The following is a 16,749-nucleotide window of genomic DNA, read 5'->3' on the forward strand; positions in this document are numbered from 1 at the left end:
TGGGTCTGATCCCGATGGGTCTGACCGTGATGGGTCTCATTGTGATGGGTCTCATTGTGATGGGTCTGATCCTGATGGGTCTGATTGTGATGGGTCTCATTGTGATGGGTCTCATTGTGATGGGTCTGATCCCGATGGGTCTGACCGTGATGGGTCTCATTGTGATGGGTCTCATTGTGATGGGTATGATCCTGATGGGTATGATCCCGATTGGTCTCATTGTGATGGGTCTGATTGTGATGGGTCTCATTGTGATGGGTCTGATCCCGATGGGTATGATCCTGATGGGTATGATCCCGATGGGTCTCATTGTGATGGGTCTGATCCCGATGGGTCTGATTGTGATGGGTCTCATTGTGATGGGTCTGACCGTGATGGGTCTCATTGTGATGGGTCTCATTGTGATGGGTCTGATCCCGATGGGTCTAATTGTGATGGGTCTCATTGTGATGGGTCTGATTGTGATGGGTCTCATTGTGATGGGTCTGATCCCGATGGGTCTGATTGTGATGGGTCTCATTGTGATGGGTCTCATTGTGATGGGTCTGATCCCGATGGGTCTGATTGTGATGGGTCTCATTGTGATGGGTCTGATTGTGATGGGTCTGATCATGATGGGTCTGATTGTGATGGGTCTGATTGTGATGGGTCTCATTGTGATGGGTCTGATTGTGATGGGTCTGATCCTGATGGGTCTGATTGTGATGGGTCTCATTGTGATGGGTCTGATTGTGATGGGTATGATCCTGATGGGTCTCATTGTGATGGGTCTGATCCCGATGGGTCTGATTGTGATGGGTCTCATTGTGATGGGTCTGATTGTGATGGGTATGATCCTGATGGGTATGATCCCGATGGGTCTGATTGTGATGGGTCTCATTGTGATGGGTCTGATTGTGATGGGTATGATCCTGATGGGTCTCATTGTGATGGGTCTGATTGTGATGGGTATGATCCTGATGGGTCTCATTGTGATGGGTCTGATCCCGATGGGTCTGATTGTGATGGGTCTGATTGTGATGGGTCTCATTGTGATGGGTCTGATTGTGATGGGTATGATCCTGATGGGTATGATCCCGATGGGTCTCATTGTGATGGGTCTGATCCCGATGGGTCTGATTGTGATGGGTCTCATTGTGATGGGTCTCATTGTGATGGGTCTGATCCCGATGGGTCTGACCGTGATGGGTCTCATTGTGATGGGTCTCATTGTGATGGGTCTGATCCTGATGGGTCTGATTGTGATGGGTCTGATTGTGATGGGTATGATCCTGATAGGTATGATCCCGATGGGTCTGATTGTGATGGGTCTCATTGTGATGGGTCTCATTGTGATGGGTCTGATTGTGATGGGTCTCATTGTGATGGGTCTGATCCCGATGGGTCTGATTGTGATGGGTCTCATTGTGATGGGTCTCATTGTGATGGGTCTGATCCCGATGGGTCTGATTGTGATGGGTCTCATTGTGATGGGTCTGATTGTGATGGGTCTCATTGTGATGGGTCTGATTGTGATGGGTCTCATTGTGATGGGTCTGATTGTGATGGGTCTGATCATGATGGGTCTGATTGTGATGGGTCTGATTGTGATGGGTCTCATTGTGATGGGTCTCATTGTGATGGGTCTCATTGTGATGGGTCTAATTGTGATGGGTCTCATTGTGATGGGTCTGATTGTGATGGGTCTCATTGTGATGGGTCTGATCCCGATGGGTCTGATTGTGATGGGTCTGATCCCGATGGGTCTGATTGTGATGGGTCTCATTGTGATGGGTCTGATCCCGATGGGTCTGATTGTGATGGGTCTCATTGTGATGGGTCTGATTGTGATGGGTATGATCCTGATGGGTATGATCCCGATGGGTCTGATTGTGATGGGTCTCATTGTGATGGGTCTGATTGTGATGGGTATGATCCTGATGGGTCTCATTGTGATGGGTCTGATTGTGATGGGTATGATCCTGATGGGTCTCATTGTGATGGGTCTGATCCCGATGGGTCTGATTGTGATGGGTCTGATTGTGATGGGTCTCATTGTGATGGGTCTGATTGTGATGGGTATGATCCTGATGGGTATGATCCCGATGGGTCTCATTGTGATGGGTCTGATCCCGATGGGTCTGATTGTGATGGGTCTCATTGTGATGGGTCTCATTGTGATGGGTCTGATCCCGATGGGTCTGACCGTGATGGGTCTCATTGTGATGGGTCTCATTGTGATGGGTCTGATCCTGATGGGTCTGATCCCGATGGGTCTGATTGTGATGGGTCTCATTGTGATGGGTCTCATTGTGATGGGTCTGATTGTGATGGGTCTCATTGTGATGGGTCTGATCCCGATGGGTCTGATTGTGATGGGTCTCATTGTGATGGGTCTCATTGTGATGGGTCTGATCCCGATGGGTCTGATTGTGATGGGTCTCATTGTGATGGGTCTGATTGTGATGGGTATGATCCTGATGGGTATGATCCCGATGGGTCTGATTGTGATGGGTCTCATTGTGATGGGTCTGATTGTGATGGGTATGATCCTGATGGGTCTGATTGTGATGGGTCTGATTGTGATGGGTCTCATTGTGATGGGTCTCATTGTGATGGGTCTGATCCCGATGGGTCTAATTGTGATGGGTCTCATTGTGATGGGTCTGATTGTGATGGGTCTGATCCCGATGGGTCTGATTGTGATGGGTCTGATTGTGATGGGTCTCATTGTGATGGGTCTGATCCCGATGGGTCTGATTGTGATGGGTCTCATTGTGATGGGTCTGATTGTGATGGGTCTCATTGTGATGGGTCTGATCATGATGGGTCTGATTGTGATGGGTCTGATTGTGATGGGTCTCATTGTGATGGGTCTGATTGTGATGGGTCTGATTGTGATGGGTCTGATCCCGATTGGTCTCATTGTGATGGGTCTGATCATGATGGGTCTCATTGTGATGGGTCTGATCCCGATGGGTCTGATTGTGATGGGTCTCATTGTGATGGGTCTGATTGTGATGGGTCTGATTGTGATGGGTCTGATCCTGATGGGTCTGATTGTGATGGGTCTGATTGTGATGGGTCTCATTGTGATGGGTCTGATCCCGATGGGTCTGATCCCGATGGGTCTGATTGTGATGGGTCTCATTGTGATGGGTCTGATCCCGATGGGTCTGACCGTGATGGGTCTCATTGTGATGGGTCTGATTGTGATGGGTCTGATTGTGATGGGTCTGATTGTGATGGGTCTGATTGTGATGGGTCTGATCCCGATGGGTCTGATTGTGATGGGTCTGATCCTGATGGGTCTCATTGTGATGGGTCTGATTGTGATGGGTATGATCCTGATGGGTCTCATTGTGATGGGTATGATCCTGATGGGTCTCATTGTGATGGGTCTCATTGTGATGGGTATGATCCTGATGGGTCTCATTGTGATGGGTCTCATTGTGATGGGTATGATCCTGATGGGTCTCATTGTGATGGGTATGATCCTGATGGGTCTCATTGTGATGGGTCTGATCCTGATGGGTCTGATTGTGATGGGTCTCATTGTGATGGGTCTCATTGTGATGGGTCTGATCATGCATCACAGGGGGATATCTGTTCCCTCTGTTGGGTTTCTTGCTTTTCCTTTTCATCCCTTTTAATGGAGGCTTCAAGAGTGGGCTGCAATAACTGGAGACAGGAATAGGAGGGTTGTAGTGTATGAGTTCAGTAAGAGACAGGAATAGGAGGGCTGTAGTGTATGAGTTCAGTAAGAGACAGGAATAGGAGGGCTGTAGTGTATGAGTTCAGTAAGAGACAGGAATAGGAGGGCTGTAGTGTATGAGTTCAGTAAGAGACAGGAATAGGAGGGCTGTAGTGTATGAGTTCAGTAAGAGACAGGAATAGGAGGGCTGTAGTGTATGAGTTCAGTAAGAGACAGGAATAGGAGGGCTGTAGTGTATGAGTTCAGTAAGAGACAGGAATAGGAGGGCTGTAGTGTATGAGTTCAGTAAGAGACAGGAATAGGAGGGCTGTAGTGTATGAGTTCAGTAAGAGACAGGAATAGGAGGGCTGTAGTGTATGAGTTCAGTAAGAGACAGGAATAGGAGGGCTGTAGTGTATGAGTTCAGTAAGAGACAGGAATAGGAGGGCTGTAGTGTATGAGTTCAGTAAGAGACAGGAATAGGAGGGCTGTAGTGTATGAGTGAACAGGATTCAGGAGCTGGAACAGGGTTCTGGAGCTGGAACAGGGTTCTCGAACTATAACAGGGTTCTCGAACTATAACAGGGTTCTGGAACTATAACAGAGTTCTGGAACTGGAACAGGGTTCTGGATCTATAACAGGGTTCTGGATCTATAACAGGGTTCTGGAACTGGAACAGGGTTCTGGAGCTATAACAGGGTTCTGGAGCTGGAACAGGGTTCTGGAACTGGAGCAGGGTTATGGAGCTATAACAGGGTTCTGGAACTGGAACAGGGTTCTGGAACTATAACAGGGTTCTGGAGCTATAACATGGTTCTGGAGCTATAACAGGATTCAGGAGCTGGAACAGGGTTCTTTCTGGAACTGGAAGATGGTTCTGGAGCTATAACAGGGTTCTGGAGCTATAACAGGGTTCTGGAACTGGAATAGGGTTCTGGAGCTATAACAGGGTTCTGGAACTGGAACAGGGTTCTGGAGCTATAACAGGGTTCTGGAGCTATAACAGGGTTCTGGAGCTATAACAGGGTTCTGGAACTGGAACAGGGTTCTGGAGCTATAACAGGGTTCTGGAGCTATAACAGGGTTCTGGAGCTATAACAGGGTTCTGGAGCTATAACAGGGTTCTGGAGCTATAACAGGGTTCTGGAACTGGAACAGGGTTCTGGAGCTATAACAGGGTTCTGGGCTCCCAGATCTGCCCTAGTGGTTTCTCAGACCATATGGTAACAGTATACTGTAGCTTGGCAGTTGTCTGTTGTCCGAGGTCTTACTGGCACTTGAGTTGGAAGTGTACATACACCTTAGCCAAATACATTTAAACTCTGTTTTTCACAATTCCTGACATTTAATACTAGTAAAAATTCCCTGTCTTTGGTCAGTTAGGATCAGCACTATTTTAAGAATGTGAAATGTCAGAATAATAGTAGAGAGGATGATTTATTTGAGCTTTTATGTCTTTCATCACATTCCCAGTGGGTCAGAAGTTTACATAAACTCTATTAGTACTTGGTAGCATTGCCTTTAAATTGTTTAACTTGGGTCAAACATTTTGGGTTGCCTTCCACAAGCTTCCCACATTAAGTTGGGTGAACAGAGCTGGTGTAACTGAGTCAGGTTTGTAGGCCTCCTTGCTCGCAAACAATTTTTCAGTTCTCCCCACAATGTTCTATAGGATTGAAGTTAGGGCTTTGTGATGGCCACTCCAATACCTTGACTTTGTTGTCCTTAAGCCATTTTGCCACAACTTTGGAAGTATGCTTAGGGTCATTGTCCATTTGGAAGACCCATTTGCGACCAAGCTTTAACTTCCTGACTGATGTCTTGAGATGTTGCTTCAGTATATCCACATAATCTTCCTACTTCATGATGAAGTGCACCAGTCCCTCCTGCAGCAAAGCACCCCCACAACATGATGCTGCCACCCCCGTGCTTCACAGTTGGGGTGGTGTTCTTCAGCTAGCAATCCTCCCCCTTTTTCCTCCAAACAGAACGATGGTCATTATGGCCAAACAGTTCTACTTTTGTTTCAACAGACCAGAGGACGTTTCTCCAAAAAGTACAATCTTTGTCCCATGTGCAGTTGCAAACCGTAGTCTGGCTTTTTTATGGCGGTTTTGGAGCAGTGGCTTCTTCCTTGCTGAGCGGCCTTTCAGGTTATGTCGATATCGGACTCGATTTACTGTGGATATAGATACTTTTGTACCTGTTTCCTCCAGCATCTTCACAAGGTCCTTTGCTGCTGTTCTGGAATTGATTTGAAAAGTACGTTCATCTCTGGGAGACAGATGGTGTTTATACTTGCGTACTATTCTTTGTACAGATGAATGTGGTACCTTCAGGCGTTTGGAAATTGCTCCCAAGGATGAACCATACTTGTGGGGGGACTGTGAACTGGGGGGGGACTGGTGAACTGTCTATGGGGGGGGGCTGGTGAACTGTCTGGGGGACTTTGTTGGGGTATGGGGCGTCAGAGGGGGGTTCTATGTGTGGTGGATGGGGGGTTTGATTTTAACTTTCCAGTCTGTTAAAATGAAATAAAGTTTGTTTTAATGATGTAAGTATTTGGGCCAAATAAAGATTTTTTTTCTCAATAAAATAAAAATCTTTCTCTTTTCTCTTCTCTCTCTCTCTGCTATCTCACACACTCTCACCTCTCTCATCTGTCTGTTCTTCTCACATTCCTCTCTCTCTTTCTTATCTCTCTCCTCCTCTCCCTTTTTCCTCTTTCTCTCTCCAGCGATGATGGTCACGGTACAATGATGATGTCGCCATGGCAACGGGAGTAACCGAGCAATGGAGTCCTGAGGATGAGTGAGGGGGAAGGAGAGCTGAGGGGGGATGAGAGGGGAAGATGGGGGAAGGGGGAGGAGAAGTGGGGAAGGACAGGAGAGGATGGTTGAGGGGAAGGAGAGGCAGGATGGGTGAGGGGTGCAGCAGTCTAAGGCACCGCATCTCAGTGCAAGAGGGGGGAGGAGAGGTGCTGTGGGGGAGGAGAGGGCGGGGAGGAAGGAGAGGTGGGGTGGGGGAGGAGAGGTGCTGTGGGGGAGGAGAGGTGCTGTGGGGGAGGAGAGGTGCTGTGGGGGAGGAGAGGTGATGTGGGGGAGGAGAGGTGCTGTGAGGGAGGAGAGCCGCTGTGGGGGAGGAGAGGTGATGTGGGGGAGGAGAGGTGCTGTGGGGGAGGAGTGGTGCTGTGGGGGAGGAGAGGTGATGTGAGGGAGGAGAGCCGCTGTGGGGGAGGAGAGGTGCTGTGGGGGAGGAGAGGTGATGTGGGGGAGGTGCTGTGGGGGAGGAGAGGTGCTGTGGGGGAGGAGAGGGTGCTGTGGGGGAGGAGAGGTGCTGTGGGGGAGGAGAGGTGATGTGAGGGAGGAGGTGCTGTGGGGGAGGAGAGGTGATGTGGGGGAGGAGAGGTGCTGTGGGGGAGGAGAGGTGCTGTGGGGGAGGAGAGGTGCTGTGAGGGAGGAGAGGTGATGTGGGGGAGGAGAGGTGATGTGGGGGAGGAGAGGTGATGTGAGGGAGGAGAGGTGATGTGGGGGAGGAGAGGTGCTGTGGGGGAGGAGAGGTGCTGTGGGGGAGGAGGTGATGTGGGGGAGGAGAGGTGATGTGGGGGAGGAGAGGTGATGTGAGGGAGGAGAGGTGCTGTGAGGGAGGAGAGGTGATGTGGGGGAGGAGAGGTGCTGTGGGGGAGGAGAGGTGCTGTGGGGGAGGAGAGGTGCTGTGAGGGAGGAGAGGTGATGTGGGGGAGGAGAGGTGCTGTGGGGGAGGAGAGGTGATGTGAGGGAGGAGAGGTGCTGTGGGGGAGGAGAGGTGCTGTGAGGGAGGAGAGGTGATGTGGGGGAGGAGAGGTGCTGTGGGGGAGGAGAGGTGCTGTGGGGGAGGAGAGGTGCTGTGGGGGAGGAGAGGTGATGTGAGGGAGGAGAGGTGGGGAGAGTAGGAGAGGTGCGGTTGGGGAAGGTGAGGAGAGGAGAGGTGGGGGAGGTGAGGAGAGGTGGGGGAGGTGAGGTGAGGAGAGGTGAGGTGCGGTGGGGGAGGTGAGGAGAGGAGAGGAGGGGGAGGTGAGGGAGAGGTGGGGGAGGTGAGGTGGGGAGAGGTGGGGGAGGTGAGGGAGAGGTGGGGGAGGTGAGGAGAGCTGGGGGAGGTGAGGAGAGGTGGGGGAGATGAGGAGAGGAGAGGTGGGGGAGGTGAGGAGAGGAGAGGTGGGGGAGGTGAGGAGAGAGGGGGGAGGGTAGAAGAGGTGCGGTGGGAGAGGTGAGGAGAGGAGAGGTGGGGGAGGAGAGGAGAGGTGGGGGAGGAGAGGTGATGTGAGGGAGGAGAGGTGATGTGAGGGAGGAGAGGTGATGTGAGGGAGGAGAGGTGATGTGAGGGAGGAGAGGTGATGTGAGGGTGGAGAGGTGCTGTGGGGGAGGAGAGGTGGGGAGAGGAGGGGGAGGTGAGGAGAGGTGAGGAGAGGTGAGGAGAGGTGCGGTGGGGGAGGTGAGGAGAGGAGAGGAGGGGGAGGTGAGGAGAGGTGGGGGAGGAGAGGTGTTGTGGGGGAGGAGAGGTGATGTGGGGGAGGAGAGGTGGGGAGAGTAGGAGAGGTGCGGTTGGGGAAGGTGAGGAGAGGAGAGGTGGGGGAGGTGAGGAGAGGTGGGGGAGGTGAGGAGAGGTGAGGAGAGGTGCGGTGGGGGAGGTGAGGAGAGGAGAGGAGGGGGAGGTGAGGAGAGGTGGGGGAGGTGAGGTGGGGAGAGGTGGGGGAGGTGAGGAGAGGTGGGGGAGGTGAGGAGAGGTGGCGGAGATTGAGAGTGATGTGTTATTGGAGGGGGTGCTCGGGGGCGATACAGCTATATACCACTAAACAACATTTCATTTGGGACACAGCCCCACATCGCTCTACAACAATCTACAATACAATCTACATATTCTGTTTGTACATTCACAGCTGTATGACTGCGACAAGACAAGATGAGAGGAGGAGGGAGGAGATACAGGAAGAGTGTGTGTGTGTGTGTTCTCTGTCCCAACCCCCTCCCCCCATCTCTTCCTCCATTAAGCCCAGCTTCCCTCTCAGTCCCAGAGTGCTCAGTGGCCATGTGTAGCAGCTTATCGAAGTGTGTGTGTACACACAAATAGACGCTGGGCTCGGGTAAACACACACCTGGACAGGTGTAGGAAGAGACTCACCAATATTGATTTAGTTAGTCTTCTTCACTGTGTATTGGGCGTTCACTCAATACTGTACAATGTAGAGAAAACCAGGGCAATTCAAAGGGGGTGCTATGAAATGAATGTCAAAGCGTAGTTTTATATGCCCCATGTCATTATAAATGACCTAGAATGAATCATTAGATTATTCTCTATAATATTATAACGTTAATATACCTGTACTTGACAGTGTTGATGACATAAAGAACGTTCATTTGCTGTGACCGTTGAGAGTTAAGACTGCGCCACTCTCGGTTGTATCTCTTCCATATTTGGTGTTGGGAGGTGGTACCATTCGAATTTACAGCTGGTTGGACCAATCAAAATCAACTTGATACTTTTGTCATTTCCACCTCCAGATCCTTGGCTTTCATTGTCTGTAACCGCAATCAATCTACATTGAGAGGGGCCGTTTCTATGGCGATTTAAAGGGAAAGACTCAGAAATACACAATGAAAACAGGAACAGGTTGTCTCCACAGAGGGTGGATATTGAAATTCAGTCTGTTATCTTTGTAAATAACTATATATTTAGTCCCCATTTAGTTTTGTATTCAGTGGATTTCATTTAGAAAAAGCCATGTTTTCACTCACGAACCTGCAGCCACTAGTTAACTTGTCAGTTGACATTCGAAGTTAGCTCAGTTCTGCCTCGGAACAGCATCACAGGGTTCTATGGAGCAGTGGCACAGGGTTCTATGGAGCAGTGGCACAGGGTTCTATGGAGAAGTGGCACAGGGTTCTATGGAGCAATGTCACAGGGTTCTATGGAGCAGTGTCACAGGGTTCAATGGAGAAGTGGCACAGGGTCCTATGGAGCAATGTCACAGGGTTCTATGGAGCAGTGTCATAGGGTTCTATGGAGTAGTGTCACAGAGTTTTATGGGGCAGTGTCACAGAGTTCAATGGAGAAGTGGCACAGGGTCCTATGGAGCAATGTCACAGGGTTCTATGGAGCAGTCTCAGGGTTCTATGGAGCAGTGTCATAGGGTTCTATGGAGCAGTGTCACAGGGTTTTATGGGGCAGTGTCACAGAGTTCTATGGAGCAGTGTCACAAGGTTCTATGGAGCAGTGTCACATGGTTCTATGGAGCAGTGTCACAGGGTTCTATGGAGCTGTATTACAGGGTTCTATGGAGCAGTGTCACATGGTTCTATGGAGCAGTGTCACAGGGTTCTATGGAGCAGAGTCACAGGGTTCTATGGAGCAGTGTCACAGGGTTCTATGGAGCAGTGTCACAGGGTTCTATGGAGCTGTATTACAGGGTTCTATGGAGCAGTGTCCCATGGTTCTATGGAGCAGTGTCACAGGGTTCAATGGAGCAGAGTCACAGGGTTCCATGGAGCAGTGTCACAGGGTTCTATGGAGCAGTATCACAGGGTTCTATGGAGCAGTGTCACAGGGTTCTATGGAACAGTGTCACAGGGTTCTATGGAGCAGTGTCACAGGGTTCTATGGAGCAGTGTCACAGGGTTCTATGGAGCTGTATTACAGGGTTCTATGGAGCTGTATTACAGGGTTCTATGGAGCAGTGTCACAGGGTTCTATGGAGCAGTGTCACAGAGTTCTATGGAGCAGTATCACAGGGTTCTATGGAGCAGTGTCACAGGGTTCTATGGAGCAGTGTCACAGAGTTCTATGGAGCAGTATCACAGGGTTCTATGGAGCAGTGTCACAGGGTTCTATGGAGCAGTGTCACAGAGTTCTATGGAGCAGTATCACAGGGTTCTATGGAGCAGTGTCACAGGGTTCTATGGAGCAGTGTCACAGAGTTCTATGGAGCAGTATCACAGGGTTCTATGGAGCAGTGTCACAGGGTTCTATGGAGCAGTCACCACATTTTGATCATGCTGTGATGTCATTCCATTGATTCTAAATCCTGCTAAATTCATCGGTAACTTTTTAACCATATATGGAAGAGACAAGAGGTTTGGACATATTTGTATAACTTTTGAATTAATTTAATAATTTTATGGGTGACCACCCTGTGTGGTTTTACCACGCTACACTGTCTCTTCACTGTGTGGTGTTACCATGCTACACTGTGTGGTGTTACCATGCTACACTGTGTGGTGTTACCATGCTACACTGTGTGGTTTTACCATGCTACACTGTGTGGTTTTACCATGCTACACTGTGTGGTGTTACCATGCTACACTGTCTCTTCACTGTGTGGTTTTACCATGCTACACTGTGTGGTTTTAATATGCTACACTGTGTGGTTTTACCATGCTACACTGTGTGGTGTTACCATGCTACACTGTGTGGTTTTACCATGCTACACTGTCTCTTCACTGTGTGGTGTTACCATGCTACACTGTGTGGTTTTACCATGCTACACTGTGTGGTTTTACCACGCTACACTGTCTCCTCACTGTGTGGTTTTACCATGCTACACTGTGTGGTGTTACCATGCTACACTGTGTGGTTTTACCATGCTACACTGTGTGGTGTTACCATGCTACACTGCGTGGTTTTACCATGCTACACTGTCTCTACACTGTGGTTTTACCATGCTACACTGTCCCTTCACTGTGTGGTTTTACCATGCTACACTGTGTGGTTTTACCATGCTACACTGTCTCTTCACTGTGTGGTGTTACCATGCTACACTGTGTGGTGTTACCATGCTACACTGTGTGGTGTTACCATGCTACACTGTCTCTACACTGTGTGGTGTTACCATGCTACACTGTCTCTACACTGTGTGGTGTTACCATGCTACACTGTGTGGTTTTACCATGCTACACTGTCTCTTCACTGTGTGGTGTTACCATGCTACACTGTGTGGTGTTACCATGCTACACTGTGTGGTTTTGCCATGCTACACTGTCTCTACACTGTGTGGTGTTACCATGCTACACTGTGTGGTGTTACCATGCTACACTGTCTCCTCACTGTGTGGTTTTACCATGCTACACTGTGTGGTGTTACCATGCTACACTGTGTGGTGTTACCATGCTACACTGCCTCTTCACTGTGTGGTTTTACCATGCTACACTGTGTGGTGTTACCACGCTACACTGTCTCTTCACTGTGTGGTGTTACCATGCTACACTGTGTGGTGTTACCATGCTACACTGTGTGGTGTTACCATGCTACACTGTGTGGTTTTGCCATGCTACACTGTCTCTACAATGTGTGGTGTTACCATGCTACACTGTGTGGTGTTACCATGCTACACTGTGTGGTGTTACCATGCTACACTGTGTGGTGTTACCATGCTACACTGTCTCCTCACTGTGTGGTTTTACCATGCTACACTGTGTGGTGTTACCATGCTACACTGCCTCTTCACTGTGTGGTTTTACCATGCTACACTGTGTGGTGTTACCACGCTACACTGTCTCTTCACTGTGTGGTGTTACCATGCTACACTGTGTGGTGTTACCATGCTACACTGTGTGGTGTTACCATGCTACACTGTGTGGTTTTGCCATGCTACACTGTCTCTACACTGTGTGGTGTTACCATGCTACACTGTGTGGTGTTACCATGCTACACTGTGTGGTGTTACCATGCTACACTGTGTGGTGTTACCATGCTACACTGTCTCCTCACTGTGTGGTTTTACCATGCTACACTGTGTGGTGTTACCATGCTACACTGTGTGGTGTTATCATGCTACACTGCCTCTTCACTGTGTGGTTTTACCATGCTACACTGTGTGGTGTTACCACGCTACACTGTCTCTTCACTGTGTGGTGTTACCATGCTACACTGTGTGGTGTTACCATGCTACACTGTGTGGTGTTACCATGCTACACTGTGTGGTGTTATCATGCTACACTGCCTCTTCACTGTGTGGTTTTACCATGCTACACTGTGTGGTGTTACCATGCTACACTGTCAGTGTGTAAATAGGGAAGTAAAACATGAGACCATAGATGTATTGCTACATAATACCACATCACTGAATTCCCATATTTTTCCTGTATTTCTCCGGTTGTGGTTTTGCAGGTAGTGCTATGAGGTCAGGTGTAAGAGGTAAAAGTTCAAAGGTCATAGAGTAGGTCAATCGGTACCTGGTGACCTCTGCCTGCTGTGTGAGCTGCTCCTGGACCTTCTGACACACCTCTCCCGCCGTGGCGTTGACCTTGCCGATCTTGGTGAAAAGGGCTGCGATCTTGTCGCTACGCAGGAAGCCCGCCGCTCGCCGCTTCAACAGGTGGCTCAGACACGCCTCGATGGTGCCTGGAGGAGAGAGGGAGAGAAAGAGAGAGAGAGGGGGAGGGAGGGAGGGATAGAGAGAGAAAGAGAGAGAGGGAAGATTACTTTATTGTCCATTTACTACACGAGCAACAGAAATGTGTCTTTCGCATTTCATCTCATTCTCCCCAGCAGAGGATGAGGTGAGGGTGAAAAAGGAGAGAGAGGGAAAGAGAGAGGGAAAGAGAGAGATGGATGGAGAGCAGCAAAGAGGATGAGGGTGAAAAAGGAGAGAGAGGGAAAGAGAGAGGGGAGGGGAGAGCAGCAAAGATGATGAGGGTGAGAGAGGGAAAGAGAGGGAAAGAGAGAGATGGATGGAGAGTAGCAAAGAGGATGATGGCAAAAGGGAGAAAGAGAAAGGGAAGAGGGAGAAAGATGAAACAGGAGAGAGTGAAGACAGAAAGGTGGAGGAAGAGAGGTGGAGAAAGAGGGGTGGAGGAAGAGAGGTGGAGGAAGAGAGGTGGAGGAAGAGAGGTGGAGGAAGAGACGTGGAGGAAGAGACGTGGAGAAAGAGAGGTGGAGGAAGAGAGGTGGAGAAAGAGAGGTGGAGGAAGAGAGGTGGAGGAAGAGAGGTGGAGGAAGAGAGGTGGAGGGAGACAGAGGAAGTGGATCCCAGATAAAAACACTCTTCTTGAATGCACTGTTATTTAATATCCTGTTACTAAATATCCTGTTGTTAAAAACTTCTTATGGCTTGAATCCCTCTAACGGGATCAACATGACAACAGCCAGTGAAAGTGCAGGGCGCCAAATTCAAAACAACAGAAATCTCAGAATTAAAATTCCTCTAACATAGAAGTATTTTACACCATTTTAAAGATAAACTTGTTGTTAATCCCACCACAGTGTCTGATTTCAAAAAGGCTTTACGACAAAAGCACACCAAACATTGATCAAAGATACAACTATTATGCATGGAATTATAGATACACCACACTTCTCCTTAATGCAACCGCTGTGTCAGATTTCAAAAAAGCTCTACCAACAACAAATCAAGCCATACAGATATCCACCATGTTGTCGAGTCAACAGAAGTCAGAAATAACATAAATATTAATTAACTTACCTTTGATGATCTTCATCAAAATGCACTCCCAGGAATCCCAGTAATAAATGTTTGATTTGTTCGATAAAGTCCATCATATATGTTCAAATACCTCGTTTTTGTTCGCACGTTTAGCCCAGTAAACCAAACACTACAAACCTCAGATTTCCCACTTCCTGGTTGGATTTTTTTTGCCTGACTATAAGTTCTGTTATACTCACAGACATCATTCAAACAGTTAGGACCTGGCATCATGAGACAGCTTTTTCTGCAATTCCGAATAAAAACTCCACCTTGAGAATTTCTCAACAGACCATGTTTCCCTCAATTACGAGAGGACAACGGTTGCAGACCAGCTTACCTCAATAATGAGAGGGCCAAGGTTTGAGACCAGACTGCTGAATCTTTTAACCATCCCACGTGGTTAAACTCTTAGACTATCGATACCAACAGAATAAAAACAAGTCTTTGATATTAATTACTAGTCTGCAGCTAGGAATTCGGTATCATTGAACGCGAAGACCGACAACTGTCAAAACATTGATTCTATAAGGACATGAATGAATGTCACTCTGAACTATCCATTCTGAGAGAGAGAGGACGGACAGACTCTCCAACAGAAACAAACTTTTCAACAGAGACCCCGACGACACACTGACCGTAAATATATATATTGATTGCAATTGCTCCCGAATGAGTGAGCGTTCATGTGCAAAGGATTAGCATTTCAATTGTTATAATTATCAACTGAGTGTTGTCTTATCTCAGTCGACCCCCACTTCCATTTTGTACACCAACCCGCGATGCCGGTTTATCCCACTAGGGGAACTCCGTTATCATTTCCTTGTAACTATCTACTGTTTGTTTATGCATTTCTGTGAATTACTTAGTTAGTAAATCAATTATTTTTAGACAATTGATGTATGGATGACTCATAGTGAAGACTGGGTTCGTGCAGATAACCAACAATTTACGACGTTTGGAAAGAGGTAAAATAAATAAATAATTAATTAAGAAGACTAATTGATCAGATATTAAAATTATAACTTTGTAATCTGAATATTTTCCTTGGTGCCCCGACTTCTTAGTTAATTACATTTGCCTAGTTAATTAGATTAGTTCATCACGAAATGCTAAATACAGAGAATCTTTGATAAAAACTAAAAGTATTCAGTTAATGATAGTAAAGACACGACAATACACTGTTCTTTAAAATCCTGTTCTTTAATATACTATTATTCAATGCACTGTTATTTAATACACTTTTCTTTAACATATTGTTTGATAATACACTGTTATTTCCTATCCTGTTCTTTATAACATTATTTTTTAATAACCTGTTCTTTAATACACTGTTATCTAATGTCCACTTCTTTAATACACTGTTATCTAATGTCCACTTCTTTAATACACTGTTATCTAATGTCCACTTCTTTAATACACTGTTATCTAATGTCCACTTCTTTAATACACTGTTATCTAATGTCCACTTCTTTAATACACTGTTATCTAATGTCCACTTCTTTAATACACTGTTATCTAATGTCCACTTCTTTAATACACTGTTATCTAATGTCCACTTCTTTAATACACTGTTATCTAATGTCCACCTCTTTAATACACTGTTATCTAATGTCCACTTCTTTAATACACTGTTATCTAATGTCCACTTCTTTAATACACTGTTATCTAATGTCCACTTCTTTAATACACTGTTATCTAATGTCCACTTCTTTAATACACTGTTATCTAATGTCCACTTCTTTAATACACTGTTATCTAATGTCCACCTCTTTAATACACTGTTATCTAATGTCCACTTCTTTAATACACTGTTATCTAATGTCCACTTCTTTAATACACTGTTATCTAATGTCCACTTCTTTAATACACTGTTATCTAATGTCCACTTCTTTAATACACTGTTATCTAATGTCCACTTCTTTAATACACTGTTATCTAATGTCCACTTCTTTAATACACTGTTATCTAATGTCCACTTCTTTAATACACTGTTATCTAATGTCCACTTCTTTAATACACTGTTATCTAATGTCCACTTCTTTAATACACTGTTATCTAATGTCCACTTCTTTAATACACTGTTATCTAATGTCCACTTCTTTAATACACTGTTATCTAATGTCCACTTCTTTAATACACTGTTATCTAATGTCCACTTCTTTAATACACTGTTATCTAATGTCCACTTCTTTAATACACTGTTATCTAATGTCCACTTCTTTAATACACTGTTATCTAATGTCCACTTCTTTAATACACTGTTATCTAATGTCCACTTCTTTAATACACTGTTATCTAATGTCCACTTCTTTAATACACTGTTATCTAATGTCCACTTCTTTAATACACTGTTATCTAATGTCCACTTCTTTAATACACTGTTATCTAATGTCCACTTCTTTAATACACTGTTATCTAATGTCCACTTCTTTAATACACTGTTATCTAATGTCCACCTCTTTAATACACTGTTATCTAATGTCCACTTCTTTAATACACTGTTATCTAATGTCCACTTCTTTAATACACTGTTATCTAATGTCCACTTCTTTAATACACTGTTATCTAATGTCCACTTCTTTAATACACTGTTATCTAATGTCCACTTCTTTAATACAC

At 46.7% G+C, this 16,749-nt stretch overlaps 1 protein-coding gene across 1 annotated transcript in view; it reads right to left on the reverse strand.

Moving 5' to 3' along the window:
* Positions 1 to 16,749, reverse strand: part of LOC135553214 (small G protein signaling modulator 2-like) — a 295,429-nt gene that overhangs the window by 142,150 nt on the left and 136,530 nt on the right. Inside the window, 1 exon segment of the mRNA XM_064985388.1 lies at positions 12,878 to 13,046. Coding sequence (XP_064841460.1) covers positions 12,878 to 13,046 — 169 coding nt within the window.

This window comes from Oncorhynchus masou, chromosome 13 (assembly GCF_036934945.1).
Source record: "Oncorhynchus masou masou isolate Uvic2021 chromosome 13, UVic_Omas_1.1, whole genome shotgun sequence".
Classification (NCBI taxonomy): domain Eukaryota; kingdom Metazoa; phylum Chordata; class Actinopteri; order Salmoniformes; family Salmonidae; genus Oncorhynchus; species Oncorhynchus masou.